Source organism: Manis pentadactyla, chromosome 12 (assembly GCF_030020395.1).
Source record: "Manis pentadactyla isolate mManPen7 chromosome 12, mManPen7.hap1, whole genome shotgun sequence".
NCBI classification, from domain to species: domain Eukaryota; kingdom Metazoa; phylum Chordata; class Mammalia; order Pholidota; family Manidae; genus Manis; species Manis pentadactyla.
This window is the reverse complement of record NC_080030.1, coordinates 91,493,133-91,506,411: the sequence shown is the minus strand read 5'-3', so window position 1 is coordinate 91,506,411 and position 13,279 is coordinate 91,493,133. Positions and strand designations below refer to the sequence as shown.

The following is a 13,279-nucleotide window of genomic DNA, read 5'->3' as shown; positions in this document are numbered from 1 at the left end:
CGTTTCAATGGACTAACGCAGATATTCTCAACTTCAGCACTACTGACAGCTGAGACCAGATCACTCTTGGTTGTGGAGGTTGTCCTGTGCTTTGTAGGGTGTGTGACAGTGTCTGTGGCCTCTACCACTAGATGCCAGTAGTGTTCTCTCTCAGAGTTACAACAGCCAAAAGTGCATCTCCGGATACAGCCAGAGGAGGATGTTGGGAGGAGATAGATAGTTCCCAGCTGAGAATCACTGGTATAATCGGATAACATTTTTAGGGGAATTCAAGCAGTAAGTTGAACTACAGAGGAGTGGGAGTAGAGTGAATGTAAATGTTTTATTCCTTTTTAACCCTAGTAAGTGCAAAATGATGAACAGTCTTAAGTAAGCATGTGTGAATTTCCACATACATTTAAATTTATAAAAGAACTGGTTTTATACTTGGATAGCAAGATATAGTAAAAGGGGAGTCAGTGCTGGCAATCTGGAGCCACAGTAATATGGTTTTAATTCTAGGTTAAACTTTGATCAAGAATGAAATTTTTTTATAGCCAAATTTCTGCTTATCATTATACCAAAAAATCCTAGCTTTATGGGTGACTTCCTGATTTTAAATACTGTGTAAGGTAATCCCAGAAAATAAAAATGTGGGCACTTTCTTGGATTTAGTTATAATTAGATGGATCTAGTAGTTGATTACTCTTGTCCAAAAACCAACCACACCCAATCTCAATAAATGATTATGTTGGTTACTTAGGGATTCTGAATTACCAAAGATCCTTGAAATTGCTTTTAATAGGTAAATAGCTACCTATTAAATTAGAATTTAGTGTGTTAACAAGTCATCTTACTCTTTTAATAAGAGGCAGTGCTGCTATTGTGCTGTACTCAGGTTACTGTAATGTGTTGAATAAATTGCTGATTTAACAAGAGCCCATCACCAGGTGTAAGTCTTTGTATTTTTGAGGAATATACACATAGGTGATAATGAGAAAAATAACTACTGGAGGCCTAGAATGTCAAAGCTATCTTTGGCCTGTGGTAAGAATTTATATCCCTAGAGGAGATGGTTTCCAGATGAGACAATGCATTAGCAGTATTTAACTGGAGAGCTTTCAGGAAAGAGTTCCAGGCTCTACCCCCAGACTGCATAGAAGGTGGAACTTCTGAACACTTAATGTTGGAATCTGTTTAATAAGCTCCCTAGATGATCCAGGCAGCTGGATTGATTATAGGGTTGGAAGTAAGGTTCCAGTCTCCCTCTACCCCCCCTTTTCCACCTTTTTATTAGGAAAAAATTTAAAAATAGAATTGCTGACTTGATGGAATGATCTACTTAGCATGAACAATTTAATTCGCCATACTTGCTTTGTTTCAAAGAATGTATACATGATGCATCTCCTAAGAATAAGGTGGTTCTATGTAACTTTGATACCATTATCCCACTTAAAATAGTACTTCCCTAACTTAACATCTAGTCCATATTCAGATTTTCCCATTTGTCCCCAAAATGTCTTTGCAGCTTTTTTCCTCCCTAAAACAGGATTCATCAAGATTCTGACTTTCTTGAACTACTAGGCCTGTCATCTTTGTTGAAATGCTTCTTTGTGTTGTTATCAATATAACCTCCTCTGTCCTTTTGAAATTCGGTAAATTGGAAGTTAGGTCTAAAGTTTTTATTAGTTTCAGGTTAAACCTTTTGAGCAAGATGATGCTCTCTGATCTACATATTACATCACACAGTGTATGGCTTTCCCAGGGCTAGTGATAAGTTTGAACAGTCATTAGGTCATCTGGTGGGTGATTCCTACTCAGGATTTGTCTTTACTACTCTGCTACTTACTATTAGTCACCAGTGATTTCCACATTGCTAAATGTAATCAGTATCGGACCTTGAAACACTTCAGTTAGCTGGCAAAATACCACACTTGCCTGATTGTTGTCATCCTCTATTTGCTGCTCAGTCTTACCTGGTTCTTCTGTATAACTTTTTTATTTGCTATTGGCCCAATCCTCATTTCTTTGAACTTTAAAACAGATCTGCTGGGGGGTTCCATCTTGGGTGTCTTGCCTCAGTTCATACTCTGGTGATTACATCTAATACTGGACGTCATCATATTCACCTCTCTGTGTAACATTTCCACTCGACTATATCATTGAAGTCTCAAAACATGTCCAAAACCAAACTCCTTATTTTTGCTTTTTAAGCTTTTCCTCATCATCTCCACTCAGTTAATGGTTCTCTGTTCTAGTTTCTCAACCAAAAAGTATCTTTAATTCGTGTTTTTCACCTCATCTTGGTTCTAAAATCTCACCATCTACATTATCACCCCCATCCCAGACATTAACATGTCTTGATCTGGATGATTTCATGGTCTCCCACTTGGTCTTTGTTTTGCCTCAATTTTGTCTCCTTAACTATCCTGCCTATTCTCATAGAAGAGTAATCCTTTAAAAGTCTAAGTGCTTTAGATGGCTTCCTATACCTAAACAAAGGTTGAAGACCTTACAGCGGTACCGTCTAGGGCCCTGAATTGCCTCACTCCGCCCACTGCATCGGGTTCCTCGTCCCCTGGCTCGCTTTGCACAAACTCTTCCACCAGCCGTCTTTACTGTTCCTCCAGTGGAGTTTGCATGCTCTTAGGACCTTTATGATTGCTGTTCTCTGCCTACAATGAATTCTACCGTAAAAGTTTATAGGTCAGTCTTTTACAAACTTTGAGTCTTTGTTTAAATGTTATTCCAATGAGGCCTGCTCTGATCACTGTTTAAAATGTCAGCATGATTTGATACTCTGGTTCTGTTTTTTCTACATACACACATATATATAATTTGTTCTACTCTCTGCTAGAATGTAGTGAGGGCCAAGACCTTAGTGAAGCTATCAAAAGTTCCTAGAACGGTTGCTCAATAGGTATTTTTTGAATGGATTTCAAACTGCTTCGATTCAGTTTTTCAGATGAGTATTTCATTAAAAGATTTAGTGAATCGGAGTGCCTCATTTGTAAGGTATTTTGTGGTTGAGGTCTTACAGTATTAAGGAGTGGACACACAACTGAGCTGACAGTTCATAGGCTGGCTTGAGAGGTTTGTGCTCCATTAGTGATTACCACAAATGAGCTTCATGTTTTAACTGCATAGCTTTTTTGGGTATGCACTATTAAAAGTTTTCATCTGCAACCGTCACCTATTCTTTTTAAGTAGACAGTAAGGGGAGAAAAAAAGTGGTACAGTGTATGACATGCATTTAGGTATCAGGAATTCAACTACGTGCCTGGTGTATTAAAAATAATAAAGCAGGGCTACTGCTTAGGGTGCCTTAGATGTGAATCTGCTGGTCTGTGTGAGATCAGTTTCTCTGTACCTCACAGTGTAAGCATTTTGCTATCTGAGTATTGTTGAAAGAAATGGTTTCTAAACATGATGATATCTGGTGCTCATCTGCACCATTTCAAAGCTGGAGGAAGTCATGTTGTAGGTGTTGATGTCCTCATAGTAACAGGACATGGATGTTAGAAAACCTTTCCCATTAATGACTGCCTCACTTGAATAGGCAGTAGATGAGAAAATCCTTCAAATCATCCACATATTCTTCCCTTGGTTGTACCAAGCATTGTCAAAAATGTCAAATGTGGTTGAGGGCATATTTGACTGGAGGGAAATTACTATCAGAGAATTGAGGTAATAAATATTGAGCTAGATGTTGTGAAGATAAATCATGGAGACTTCACAACAGAAGTTTACTTTGATCATAACCATTTGGTAGAGGATCTGCTCTATGCCCTCAGTCAGTGACTCCTGAAGATGACAGAGGCACTGCCTTTAACATGGATTCCAAGGTATCCAAAGCCACTATTTGTCCAGTTTCTTACGGTTAGTGGTGCTTATATACGTGTATCATAAATCCTTAATTTCCAAGTTTACAGCCATTTGTGCATATGTTTAAGTTCTGCTGCACAAGAAATCCTGCCATCTTTCAGATGAAGACAAGACATTTAATATAACTTAACTAATGTTGTTCTTGTAACAGAGCTAGACACTTTCTGCTCTGGTTTGCAGTTGATTATTTCTGTTATCTTGGGCTTTCCCTTTTTAACACTGGCAACATTTTGACTGTTTTGGGGATATATTTCACCTTAGTATTTTCAGGATTTTGGAGTGGCAAGACTGGGGAGCAGTTATCCAGTAATGTCACAGTCTCAGCCCATCATGTTGCCAGAGGGCTAAGATACTCTTTATACTCGTGTAATACCTGCTTTACACTCCAGAATTATGAGATTTAAGTTATAGATTAAATTTGTGTGAAATTTTAAGTTATGTATTTGTCCTCAGAGTACAAAAAAATGACCTGCAATTATGTAGTTGTTACAAGGTTTGTGAATCGCAACAGTTTTTACTGATTTTGGTCTTTTTACTCCTGGTCATATTTGCATGGTAATCTTGGAATGTTGGTGAATAATCTCAAAGACACATCACAGCATTCTGTCACGGGTAGAACATTAAGTAATGAACTTGAGATATCTTCATTGCCTTGAGTCCTGTCATGAAAAGATCCAGGTGTTACTTTACTGGGCCTTACTTCCTTCATCTGGGCTTTATAAGGTTGAGATGTGATTTGTACAGGCCTTAGAGGCTCTAAGACTCCACGATGGATCATCCTGAAGTAGAATATTTACTGCATTTAAGCATAAAGCCAAACAACTTGGGATTTTTAAAGTTGTAAGACTAAAGGAAATGGGGCAGCAGAGGCAGTTTTATAATCTATCTAGTCACTAAGAAAAAGAAACCTTTAGGGTATTTATCTTACTACACAATTTGCTAAAATGAAAAACAATGGTACGGGAAAATGGGGAGCAGGAATAAGTACCGTTAGATCAACTGCAAATAATTTATACTCCTGGATTAAAGGAATTTATCACATTTGTACACTATGTTCAAGAACAATTTATTCAGTGTTTAGTAATGACAATGAAAATTACAGTGATAACATGAGACAGGTTTTAGTGACCATGCAAGTGTGCTGAAGCATCTGAAGCACTCCACAGGTGTTCGGATGCAGCCCTGGCTGGGATCAGCAGTCTGCCTTCTGGTTAAACATCACATAAGAATTATCATTTATCTTGCCAAAACAGTCTTCCTCCAGTGGCATGTAAATTTGACAGGTCTCCTTTTTCTCTTAAGCTAAATGTGATTCTTCTGGCCTCATTCATGTGCCTTCTAGCAGCCTCCCCATGTTAGCCTGGCCACATGGTCAGTCTTCCGTTGGGTAGGTTTTATAAATCCCAGAAGTTCTAGTTCAGAAACAGCTCTAATAAACCGAGCACTGGAGGCTGTAGCTAAAGAAATTCACCATGTTGTATTTTGGACATAAAAAGGTTAAAATCACAATGTTAAAACATTAGTTGATAAACGGAAGAATGGTTCAAATATATACTCCTAAATGAAACTAATCCTTAGTGGAGAACATTAAATATAATCAGAATTCACTATCAAGACACAAATGGAAAAGTGCTTAATGCTTACCTAATTTAATTTTTCACACAGTAGGAAAATTGCTTCCCCTACCCCCAACTGCTAAAAGTATATTAATAACCTTAGAAAAATAGAGAATTCAATAATGACAGTTTTTGGACATTCCTGGTGAGTTTGAATTGTGACCTTGATAAGCATTTTAGACCTTGATAAAAGTTTTTAGATGTAGTCTCAGATTACATTCAGAGTATTTTGAAGTGTTATTCTGGGATGGGATGGTTAATTTTAACAAGTACTAATAAGGTTGGTAGTACAACTTTCTAAATATCTGCTTTAGATTTAAAGAAAGTAAACTAACATTCTCTTGTATGTATACTTGGAGAAATGACTGTAAAAGGATACTGGATGATCTCATTCCTTTCCTCAGAGGTTATAGAATTTGCATCCATTTTTTCAGCAGCTGTCACAACTGTTGCAAAAGCCTTTGAGAGACAAGATAGAAGAAAACAGAAATCTCTACCATTGCCAAACATCTTTTATTGCACTTGCTGGCTCTATTAAACTAGGTCAAGTGCTGCTGCTAATAGGCAAATTTTTTTACACCAAATTTCAGATTCTCAGAATTACACTGCTGATCACTTTAAATCAAGTACACATTAAAAAAGATAATGGAATGGTTCCTGAATATTACCTTAGATTTCAGAGAACTAAGCAGTATGTAGAGAAAAACAAGAAACAAAACTAGTCAAAGGTGAAAAGCAAAGGATTACATGTGTCCTCTATTCCCCAACCTGTTACCCGCGAGGAAAATGCCTATTTTTCTTAGAGGCCATCAATTATGCATATTTTTAAAAGGTGGCAAGACTTTGCTAAATGGGGTCTTCGACAGAGTTAACTCTAATATTCTGAGGAGGGAAAGAAGTTACTTTCCATTGCCTTGCCCAAGTGTTCCTTGTACTTCCTGATTGCTAAATTCCATGTTTTTTTTTCTTCTATGCAATAAGAGAAATGCTAGTTACTTATAAACTTTTGTATTTTGTGGAATAACAAAACTGACCTAAATTGTTCAGCTTTTACTTACTGTTAACTGGGGGGTTAGATCATGTACTTATTTTGACCTGGCATGAATGCAGAACTGGGTTGGTTGAGCCATGTGGGATCAGAATGCAAGGAACTGAGGAGAATGTAGAGCAGTTAGTTGCTTTTCTGGAGGAACTTTTCAAGTATGAAGTCATTTATGCTTTCCAAAGGACAGGGCATTAAAAAAAAAGCTTACAGTACCAAAGGTATAAAAACATCGCAGAAAGTTGTCATGGACAGTTAGGCAAATAGACAGCTTGCTAGTCTCCCAGTGACCCACCTCTGCCCAGTCCACAAGGTTGATCAGCCTGCTGTACTCCAGGTGCAGCTTATATGCGATGCAGATGTCGGGGGCAACATTTGGAATGCAGCCTTCTTCGCTTTTCAGTGCTTCATTCTAAAGATGACAGTAAATCTATGATGAATATCTTGTTAGAAATGATTAGGAAATTTTGTAAGCCAGTAAATGGAGTCTTTGGTTTCCTTTATTTAGGGAGCTGCGTTTAGTCTGCAGTAGTTAGCTAGTTCTTGTTCAGTATAGGTCTTAGAAGAATACTCCCATCAGAAGGAAAATGTGTTTTTCATTTTAATCACATTAATTTTTGAGACCCTAATGGACTTGTTTCCATAAAGAGTTTATGGAATTCTCTGTGGATTTTCAATAAAATGCCACTTCCAACATTTTTAATTACCTGAATTCTAGCAGTGACTATACTAATAAACACCAGCACACCATTACAAGGGCTCTAAGTTAGCTCTCAAAGAAAAGACTGGTGTTAACATCTCAAATCTTACACCTACAAAAACTTTTTTTTTTCAACCTGTGTGAAACTCATCATTCTTAGAAAATTTCTCTCATACATATGGAGATTATATATCCTCACAGAGATTGCTACACATGTAACGGTTCTGTCTTCTGTGACCCACCACTGGCCAAAAGGACTTTTAATTTATGGATATTTGGCTTTTAATATGACATTATTCAAGCTATCTACTACCACCAAGATTGAAAACCACTGATCTATCTCTTCCTGCTCAGTATTTGCTTGTAATGTTAGTTTGGGCACCATTTTAGAACAGGAATCTGGTACATTGGAACACTTCATAGGTTTTATGGAGTGACTTAAGTAACTTTGTGGCAACATAGGCACTTAACAGCTGATAACTTATTAACCAATTAAAATTAACTTCCTAGCAAATTATCAACAAATGGCTTCATGTAACTTACTGAAACATAGCTGACTGAAATGTAGAAAGTGATAACTTGATGATTAAGTTTTAAAAATTCTAAGCTGTCTTAAACTCACTGTTTAAAGAACACCTTAGAACTAGCAAATGTATCTGGATTTCAGCAGTTTTATTCCTGGCAAAGTGTATGTATTTCTATGCACTCAGTTCTGGAGATACTCTCAGAGTACATATTTGTTTGGTTTAAAATGCAACAATTAATCCCAATGTGTTTCTTTTCAGTAGGCCTTACTGTTTGATCTGCTGTTATGTCTGTAGGAAACAGTTCCTTTCCTTTTGCAGAATTAGTTCTAGTGTCTGGACTCTGGTTTTATCACGTGAACGTGAAACTTACAAATGAAAGTAGGCAGCATTAGTTGATTACTGATTGATACCCTCCCTGGTGTACAAAATGCCTTCTAAAGTCTAAACAGTTTTTTTTTTTAAATCAAAGTGGTACAATCCTGAGCTTCCAACTCCTTTCCATTGTAATTCCACATTTACAATATATTTGTGATAAAGAAAGCCTGGGATCTGAACTAAACTGCCAGAGAAACATACCTGCTTCTTACCTTGAGATAATAGTAAGGATTGTTGAGTGCGGTGTGGAGGGCAACTCGGGGCGCCGCGTTCAGGTGCTCACGGAGGGCGTGGGCGGCACTGAAGTACACCACCTCGTGCAGGGGCCGAGCCTCTGGAGGCAGAAGGTATTCTCTGAAACAGCCCATGTCAGGTGTCAGGTGTCAGGTGAGCACAGGTTTATTTTCAATGTGACATTTTTGACAATCATCTGTGGAAGACTGAGGAATTAACTTAAAAAGCAAAATCAACTATAACTAAAACAAACAAAACCCAAATATCAAATCCAGTGCAGGTTTACTCAGAATTGTACCTCTTCCATACAGTATTTTAAAAAATAAGTATGAGAAACTATACTTCAGTTTTGATTTAAGCCTTTAAAAGGGACAAATGTACATAAATTACATTTCTGCTAAAAACCTTTAAGGTAGAATTTCTTTATTAATGAGTAAGTAAATTATTCAGAAAACTGAGATACCACATCCCTTACCAGAGCAGACATTTAATTCTTGGCAATCTTAAACATAGGCCTTAGACCTGGAATTAAGAGTTTAGGAAATTCTTCTGGATGACAGAAGATGATTTAATTGATATCTTTTCATAGAAATGATACCTGGAAAGTTCTTTATATGTTGGAATCACTTTTTAGAAGGCAGAAATGGCTAAATTTTAGTTTCAGAGTATTGAAAACAAGAAAATTGACCATTAAAATTTCAATTACTAGAAAAAGCTGTTAACTTGGGCTTCTGAGTTAGTTAATGATAATGAGCCCATCGGCTGGCCTGGGCCATGGTGATGACAACAGTTTTGGGCAACCTGGAGGTTAGCAAACTGGAAGGGAGAGACTTTGGCACCAGCATCCCAAAGACAGAATAAGTCACTAATTCAATGAAAGTGGTTAAGTCACATGCCTTCAGGAAGATTCTTGGGGCTTAGTCCAGTCCTGGGATTTATTTTGGCCACATGACAGTATAGGCAAAACAGAGCAGCTACCTTGGTCCAGACACCAGGGAAATTCCCTTTCTTGGAGTCCTTGCTCTCTCCTCTCCTGGAGAGGACGCCACTACCTATGAAATCCCACAACACCTGCCCCACCTGTGCAGTCAGTAGCTTTGAGGAAAAGGAGTGAAGATGATATTAACCATGTCTGTCACTTGTCACCATCTCCCTCCCTCCCTGTCTCAAGAGCTCCTGGTCCCCTGCTCAGTCTTCTAGAAGCTGCTGCTTCCCCAGAGTCAACTGGAACAAAACTTCTTTGCAAAGAGTGTATGATTTTTGACTTGGCCCTAAGGACCAGCATTTTATACCTCAAATATTGCTAACATCTTTCTCAAGGTTGAGTTAATTTAGCTGTAGCCTCAGGAACGGTTTCCGTAATGCTGACTGCCTCTCTGGAAGTCATTCGTAATTTCTGACTATGAACTCTTCCTATCCCAACCTCAGCCCGTTTCTCCCTAATCACTGTATGACTGTCTGTAGGAGGCCTTATTCAAGTCCCTGCTATGGACTGGAAATCTAACAAGGCACCCAGATAAGAGTTAATATCAGAAGAACTTTTATCTCTCATTTGTTTTCCTACCCCTTTTTAACATCTTTATATCTAATTTTTACAAATTCAGGTAATTCCCAAGGCAAAAGGCCTTTCTGGATACCCTCAAAGAATCTCCATCATAGGCAAGATTATTAAATATCTGTCTATATTTCATTTCCCCTGAACTATGTTAATTGAACAACAGTGACAAAACATCATACATTAAAATTTTTGTCCAACTGCAAACTTGGAGACTGACATAGAAATATACTGCAACATATTTGCTGTGAGAAATAAGCAGTGAATGTGGCACTAGGGCACTGCATGATGCTCATGGATTCAGACTGGAGTTCACAAACAAAACAAGTGCTTGGAGGGGAACTGGTAGATCCACTTAGTATCCACAAAACCTGCCAAGTAGAAGTCTGTATTTTAGTGAAAATGGTAACTTAGAAAGTGGCAACTTACTCTTCACTCTTCGTAGTTCAGCAAGAGCTGCTGATGGTATGCTGGGAGCCTGTCTCTGGAGTCTACTGCTTATGTTTATCTTTAAAGGACATTTTCCCCCCCAGAACTCCAGCTCTGTTCAAACAACTGATGTGGTCCTTGAGGACATTGTGGAGAAGAAACAGGGCCTTTTGACAGATGTCAGCAGACTAGGACTGTGTGACTTTTTACAAATAGACTCTGGGCTTTAGCTGTCTGACAAATGACTTCCCAGGTCCCTCCAACATGCTACAATCTTAATCTCTTCCTGGGGTAGTCAGTCTTAGTAAATAAAATAGAACCTAGAATGGAAAGTTTTGTGATTGTTCTGCAATCACAACGCACATGCTCAACACACTTCAGTCCTCCTCAGCTTTATTTCAGTAACTGCTCAAGGGAGGTTAAAAGTCACAGGTCAAAGATCCTGAAAGGAGAATGGTTGTTTGGTTTAGAGCCTGCATTTGGGGATTTGTGGAACTCAGAAAGGAATCTGACTTTTGGCCTATAAATTATGCCAAATTACAACACTGCAAAATTATTTTTAGCAACTACAGTGGTCACAGCTCGGTAAAAGGGAAGATCCAGTTGGCCTAGACACAACAAGAGAAGGAAAGCCCGAGCCCGGATAGCAAGGACAACTCTGGGTTATGAAAGGTCATTTCTGGCCAGTAGGTCAGTTTAATATTGTAGTACTTTTATATGATACCAATTCTCACTTTCTCACTTTAATCTTGTTTTTGTCACGCTTGGTTGATCATTTGGACCTCTGATGACATTAGTAAATTCTCCCCAGTGACTAGGGACAATGACTCTGCCCCCACATTGTCCTGAAAAATGAACTTTTCACTTTGAAGGACAGGTAATTTACGAGAAAACCATTCCTTTGTCTTCAGTAATTGAACTGCTATATTTTGTACTTCATTCTGTTTAGTGCTAGCTTGCTACTGAGTTTGAATTGCCATAAAAAAAAAACAACAGAATAAGCAATGGTATGGTAAGTTTTTTCCTGCTTTTTAAACTATGAAATCATTTTATTTTCCACACTTCTCTTTTTTGCTATATAGTATGTTCCAACTGCCTGAAAGGCAGCTTTGGTGAGTGATTTTACACAGCTGCTTAAAGCTGGCTCTTGGAAATCCATGATCTGGGTTTCACAAAAAGGAATCATCTTAAAATACAGGCAGGACCAGTGGCTTTCTAAATTTACTATTAGTATATTTAACAACATGAAGTTAGTGCTGGTAATGAGTTGTACTGGTATTCTTTAAAAGTAGTAGTCCTTTACACAGGATAAAACAGGGCATTACAGTCTATTTGTTATGTCTGTTGGGCTTGGCCCAGGTCCAGCACAGTCCTAGCAAAGACAGAGCAAGGATAAAAGTGCAGTGCAAACCCTCTGCTGTTAGGTGGAAAACAGTTCTGACTCTGCCTAATAAAGTAGGTCAGACTAAACCTGGGTTCTTGAATTGGCAGTATAAAGGAATGAACAAGGTTATTTGATTAGACATTTATGCTGTATGAAGGGACCTGAAAAGCACAAAGCCTAATCTAGGAGAAAATGTCCTGAATTGCTTATGGACAGCTTTCACAGCAGTGTTATTGGGGAAAACAGCCTGATTTTTAGCTCTTAAGAGCAATAGACTCACCTCACCAGGCTGTCAATAAAATTCACAACTTTTTCTCTGAGTACTTCAAACTTGGTCTGCTGCTTGCTTGTTCTTCTTAACTCCTTCATTTCCAGTAAGGACTATAGATGAAAGAACATAATTTTTTTGACGATTTTTGAGACAGAAAATCCCTTAAAGTGGAGCTGTGTTTCTCAGGCAGAGGCAGCTGATGTTCAGAGAAAGAACCAGATGTGAATGGATTGTGTTTATTTTTAAGGTCTGGGAAGAATCTCGCCTCCTAGGTGTTTTACTCAAAGGTTTTATCAGTCGAATTTTTAGGGAAAGAGGAAAAGGGCAGTTCATGTAATTATGAAGTTATATGGCAGAATGGTCACTACCCACAACCCATTATCACTTCATTTAAGAAAAGGACTTAGAAGAAAAAAAAATCCCTTGCCCTTCTGCCATACTAACAGAACAGATTCCATGTGTTCCGTTTAGCTTACACTGAAATTTTACTCTTTGTTCACAACTTTGTGTCATGGCACAAAGAAGGTTCTTAACATTGACAACCAAGATCCTGAAGTCAGAACTATCTGAAAAGGATATTAGACATACTGTGGCTCAATTCCTGCTATAGACTGAATATGCATTAAAAATACAAAGCAGTTTCTAAAAACTAATGAGTTAGGTTCTTTTGGATATTTCGATTTGAGGAAAGACAAAAACAAGTCAGATAAATAATCAGACTCCTTTTTGCAACCAAGTTCTCATTTTCCCTTATTACCAGTTAATTATCTTTCTCTGAGGCTACAGGAACAGTTCCCACCTATGTTGGCTAGTAGATTCCAGACTGCATCTCAGAAAATGAGGATGGCAGTGGGATATTCAATTTATAAGTGAGTTACAAAATGTACTATGTTCCTGATTGTGGCTTAAAAATGCAAACAAAACATGCAGGCAGAGCTGATCTAGAACACACACCGCGAGAAGGGGAGCATCACAGGATGCAGTTGGAAGGAAAAGAAAGTAGCCTGACCTTCTGGAGATGGTAGAGGTCTGTCTGCTGAAGCCCCTTGGACTGTGACCCAGAAGTATTTTCTTCCTCTTTGGCTTCTGCTTTTAATACAAAAACAACAATACTGCAACTGGTAAATCCATTCAAGTCAAGAACAAACATTTCTACTAGTCCAAGGAAAATAGCTTCATCTATTTTTTGTTTTTAATGTGGCGAAGGATAAGATCCCATCAGATAAATGATTTCTTCCAGAAGCTGAAGGTCAATCAAAAAGACATAAGTTATGTTGCAGAG

The 13,279-nt window shown here is 38.1% G+C and overlaps 1 protein-coding gene across 5 annotated transcripts in view; it reads right to left on the bottom strand.

Annotated features, from left to right (window-relative positions):
• Positions 1–4,913: 4,913 nt before the first annotated feature.
• ORC3 (origin recognition complex subunit 3) overlaps positions 4,914–13,279 on the bottom strand; it is a 66,362-nt gene continuing 57,996 nt past the window's right edge. For 3 of the 5 annotated variants that reach the window (XM_036912179.2, XM_036912182.2, XM_036912183.2), the window contains 6 exons: positions 13,007–13,086; positions 12,007–12,107; positions 8,337–8,478; positions 6,818–6,934; positions 5,860–5,939; positions 4,914–5,308 (listed from right to left, as the gene is read on the bottom strand). In XM_036912179.2, the coding sequence (XP_036768074.2) occupies positions 5,203–5,308; positions 5,860–5,939; positions 6,818–6,934; positions 8,337–8,478; positions 12,007–12,107; positions 13,007–13,086 (626 nt within the window). In that variant the 3' untranslated portion in view covers positions 4,914–5,202. Of the gene's footprint in view, positions 5,316–5,859; positions 5,940–6,817; positions 6,935–8,336; positions 8,479–12,006; positions 12,108–13,006; positions 13,087–13,279 lie in introns of all 5 variants that reach the window. The other 2 variants (XM_036912181.2, XM_036912180.2) reach the window with 2 other exon arrangements.